This window comes from Glycine soja, chromosome 18, assembly GCF_004193775.1.
Source record: "Glycine soja cultivar W05 chromosome 18, ASM419377v2, whole genome shotgun sequence".
NCBI lineage: Eukaryota > Viridiplantae > Streptophyta > Magnoliopsida > Fabales > Fabaceae > Glycine > Glycine soja.
In genome coordinates this window covers 6,562,549-6,567,715 of record NC_041019.1, presented here as the reverse complement: position 1 = coordinate 6,567,715, position 5,167 = coordinate 6,562,549, and the positions used below count along the sequence as shown (strand labels likewise).

Sequence of the window (5,167 nt, the reverse complement as noted above, 5' to 3'; positions counted from 1 at the left end):
TAAAATAATTTACATGTAATTTTCTTGATTTATATGATGGGAATAAAAATAATTTATATATTAAAATAAATTTACATAATTTTTATAATTTACATATGATGTAATTATATTGATTTATATAATTAGAGTAAAAATAATTTGTTTATTAAAACTAATTTACAAAATAGTTTATGTAAATAATTTATATATTAATTTATGAAATTTAATTATAAATTGATAAAATTAAAATAGAAATAGGTAACTATTCAAAATAAAAATGTTATAAAATAAAATAAAAAAATTTATATATTAATTTTTTTAATTTATAAATTTTTATAATTTGAAAAAAATTTATAACTTTTGATTAATGATACATAAAAATTATATTTATAAAACTAACTAAATAAAATAAGTATCTTAATGATTTATTATTTTATCTTTTAATAAAATACCACATATTTAACATGTATTAAGATTTTTTTTTCTATTTTTCACTTTATTTAATCTATTTTTTTATGTCAATAGTCAGCAATTTAAAAATATTCACACTAATAATACGTAAATTTATATTTTTTTTTTGTATTTCCTTCTTCCTTCTATCTTACAGGGCTCACAATTCCTCCCTGGAATAAAAAGAAAACTCTTACTAACATTTAAATTTAGAGTAAAAAAAGTTTCATACATCTCATTTTTTTTTTCATTTGCCAAGATGCACTATTCATTTGTTTGTAGTCTTACAAATGGAAAGGAACCTCGAATTCTCGAATATTTATCTAAACCTCCATCTATTTCATAATGAATACTCACTTTGATCAAATACAAGTACGAATAGATGTATTATTCAAACTTTTAAACAAAAATAAAGATAGAATGAGTATCTAACTATTCTTGTTCCCGTAACTGTTACATACTTTATATATATATATATATATATATATATATATATATAAAGATTTTATTATTATAACTTTATCTTTTAATATTTTAAAAAATATAAATTAATTAGTTTGATAGTTGAATATTTTAAATTATAATTATAATAGTTAAATAGTAAACTTAAAATTATACATTTAACTTAAAATATAATATAATTCTTATATTGTTTGAATTAAAATGTAATTACTAAGTAATATTTATTTAAAAATATACAAATAAATTAAAAGTATAAATTTTTTTTATTACAGATTATCCATGAGTATATCCTAAATCAAAGATAAAAATAAATATTAAAATTTTAAATCCATCTCTTTTATATTTTAACCTAATGTATCTCATTTTTTACTCGACCCATTTCCATACTTATACTTAAGTAACAAAATTATTATACAAGTAATTAAGTTTAACAATTAAAGTGATAACATAAGAACTTTTTTTAAAAAATATCATTATTTTTTAAGGCTAAAGTAATAGCGCCTTACATTCTCAGCGACAGAATTAGTCATTTTTATCCAGGATAAAGCATATTGCTGGAGTAAAATACTAGTTTGATGCAAAAGTCTATATTTATATATTTAAATAATAAAAGTATATTAGTATAAAACAATAGGTGCAGTGCAAGTGTATCCGTATAGCATTATTTGTCTCAAAAATTAATACGGGCCATGATGAAGCAGGAAAAGTCTAAAAAGTATGCGCAAAAAAATGATGAGCAATTTCTTGAGATTCTCTAATGTGACAATGACAGACACGCAGGAGAGTCCCTTCTTTGGATTCTCTTAAATGCCGGGACACACTCAGAACCACAAATCTCACAAAATCATTTCATTTCCTTAATAACAGTTTAGTCGTATGTCACACGTATGCTTCTAAATCAGAGGAAGAAAAAAAAATGTTCCTTCATCACAAACTTTAGATTAGTTTTTTATGCACAATCAATTAAAAGAAATTAATACTGTCAATCAACTAAAATTTTCGATAAATGTTACGAGTTTCACGTCGACCGGTTAACAAGCATAAGAAGTGTTTATATAACTGGATAGATCATTCTTTTATAAATCACTTATTTTTAAGAAGATCTTTCAATTATCTGAAAGAATCAATTTCATCTGGTAATATGAATAGTACCATTAGCCCTTGCTTTGTGGTAATGAATGCTGATGTAATTGAATGATAGTTAATCAATTTTTTTTTTTGTTATTTACTTCCATACTTCGCAAGCAACAACTAATTGGACTCCATTTGCTGACCTCAAGGATAATTTCATTAACTTCACAACCAAGATCCCATCCTTCATTTTGGGCCTGCACACATGCTTCGAGAGCTACTCCATTAGCTATAACACCTGTGCATTTTTCCAATGATAAATAAAATTGATAAATATTTTATATTATTAAAATGATTATAAAAAAATGATAGTTTTTTTTACACAGTTGAGATATGTACTATTTAATTAAAATAAAATAATTGTATGTATAATATCACGTGAGATGTTAAACTTTTTAATGTATAAACTATAAATTGTGAAACTCGAGACCAAATACATCCATCTCGAGCCTTCATGTTCTTCCAAGTTGGACACAAAGGGCTAAAAACTGTCTTAACAGCAGCTATGTAGTTATGTCTTCACTAGTTCCACTTGAAGATTGTTTCGAGGCCAAGTTGCAAAAACATTTCTCAAAGATTTGTGTTTTGTAGCCTTGTGGAATCCCTATAGCCTCATGTGATCCAAATTAGGAGTAACAATATAACATACTGGTTAGAAGGGCCTTCTCTGAAAAATAATTGAGAGTTTTGTTTTTTGTTTTTGAGGGGTGGGGGGTGACATCTAACACAGTGCCGTTTCTTGTATAAGGGCATGTGGTGGACCCTAGGTTTGACTATAGTATACACTATTTTATTTTAATTTAATCAAATGATGTTGAAGACAAACTATAGTGGCACTGTATTATGGTTAGTGGGGTTTAGGCCTACCATCTACTACAAAATAAAAATTAAACTCTTAATTACAGCCGTGTCTAATCATGATATCAAATTGAAGATGATATAATTTGAATTTCTTATACCAATTTGCGTGTATGGAACTGCAGATTACAGAGTACTAGTTCTGAAATAATTTTTATTTTAGTGATGCAGAGAATGGATTGTTGTTAATCATTACCTAACTTGTTGTAACCATGAATAAATCCCCATAAGTGTTTCTAACCAGTAGCATAGAAACAAAAGACACCAAACTGTTAAAACTAAAATAATCATTAATCACTACCAACAAGTGATGCAGTAGAGAGAAGTAGAAGAAGAGAAAATAAAAGAGATTTTTGCATACAAAAGGAAAGTGTATGACTTTACTTTCTCTAATTGACAACTGAAGCTTTGTAGAGTTGCAAGCTTGAACACTCACAAACCTTAAACCAAACCCATTACATTTGCACTCAGCACACACTTAAAGGTCAGAACATGTCTTCTATAAGAGGAAAAGGGAGAAAAAAAGTAAGCTTAAAATCCAAATTTAGTTGGAGAGCCACCCCAGCTAAATTTAGTGACTGGCAAACCCTAGAAATTGTTAAAATTAGCAGAAATTGAAGAGTAACTATTTTCCTAAGATGAACACACACCAACATCTAAAGTTCTCAAAGCATACATACCTCTGTGATTTGCTAGAGGTACATAATAATATACTAAAAAACCACTTCAAAAGTCCATCTTCTAAAGTGTTATGATCTTATTACTATAACACATGTATCTTTCTTAATCTTCTATTAACACACAAAATCAAACCGAGACATCTCTAAGTGCCACAAAGAAGAAGTGCTCCAAGTCAGGGGGTGCAAAGAATGAGAGTGGAGACCTACGCAAAGAGCAATTGGAGAGAACCCTTGGCTTCTTTGGTGCTGGAGGGCATGTTGAAATCTCAGGAATCCTGAATTTCTGACCCTTTGGTGTGGAACATGGACTGTTGGTGTTGCTGTTGCAAACAACATCAATCACCTCGGCAGAACCATGCATGTTGTTGTCCACTTCCTTTGAATTAGAAGAGTCTTGTGAGCTTATGGAGGAGGAGCTGCAGCTAGAGGGCAAAACAGTTGGAACAAGAACCTGTTCTTGTTGTTTTTTGTTGTTGCTCTTTGCGTTGTGCTGCTTCTTCTTGAAGTTTGTTGTTGTTGCTGTTGTTCTTCTCTGCTGTCTTGTTCTTCTTGTTGTTGTTGTCGTCTTTGAGGTTGTCCTTGTTGATGCTGTTGTTGTCCTTCCAGAAGGGGCCATTTTTTTTCTGAGACAACAATGAGGGGAAAAAAGCTTATTGTTTTGGTTTAAAAGAAGTGGTAAAGGTTGCTATAAACTGGCATGTACACAAAAGCTGGCAACAATGAGAGATTGAAACCTTTAACAGTGCCAGAGCCGGGTTACAACCAACCAACTGGGATGGATGAATCAAACTTATCTCTATTGGAGAGTGCTTTGAAATGATAAATTTTGACTCAAAAGTTAAGGCCTTAAGGAGGGGGGGGGTTGGTTTTGTTTTGTAGAGAAGTTTGGTAATGATGATTCACAAGTGGGAACTATCCCCTTCACCACCCTTATATAACTGACATCACTAGTAGCACACTAAAATGAGAGTGGAGCAAGGAATCTCCTAAGACAAGGTTTCTTAAAAGGGACATCAAGTGCTTTTTAAACACCCCATTTTGGAATTGTGAAGAGGTGTGCTTACACAAACCTAAGTTTCCAACCATATCATAATTACAAACCCTGCCATGACCATTGGACTTAGGAGAAGAATAATTAATGACATAACTTAAGGAACCCCAAATTTTACATTAACACTAAAAGACAAGCTTATGAAAAGAAAAAGTTGGAGTTTATGGCCACAAATTTTAACCCTATGGTTAGTATTTTACACTTGTGAGGACCTTCTTTGGGGTTATTTATATTATGGTTAGAAATATCATGGGCAGCGGGGCAGGGCTGCCCGTAGCAGTCAAAAGGAGTTAGAGAGGGAGAGAGACTCATTCAAATAATGGGGACCTTCTAATAGAACTTTATTGATGGACGTCTCTTCACTTGAATTTCTGGGATTTCATCAATTACCAAAAGCGTTAAAGGGATTGGTAATTAACCACTCAGAATCTTCTTTTCTTTTTAGTTTTTATTTTTAATCACATATGATAGTTTTTTTTTTACGCGTTATCTAACATTCAAATGCACTGTGCATGGGCTACCTTACATTCAAATTTCGGTACTAGGTAATTAGGAT

At 30.0% G+C, this 5,167-nt stretch overlaps 1 protein-coding gene across 1 annotated transcript; it reads right to left on the bottom strand.

Annotated features, from left to right (window-relative positions):
• Positions 1-3,216: 3,216 nt before the first annotated feature.
• On the bottom strand, positions 3,217-4,653 carry LOC114394711. The gene is made up of 2 exons (XM_028356379.1): positions 4,295-4,653; positions 3,217-4,183 (listed from the first exon to the last, which is right to left on the bottom strand). Exon 2 carries the CDS (start codon positions 4,174-4,176, stop codon positions 3,688-3,690), a length of 489 nt encoding a protein of 162 aa, XP_028212180.1. The 5' UTR covers positions 4,177-4,183; positions 4,295-4,653; the 3' UTR covers positions 3,217-3,687.
• Positions 4,654-5,167: the final 514 nt, after the last annotated feature.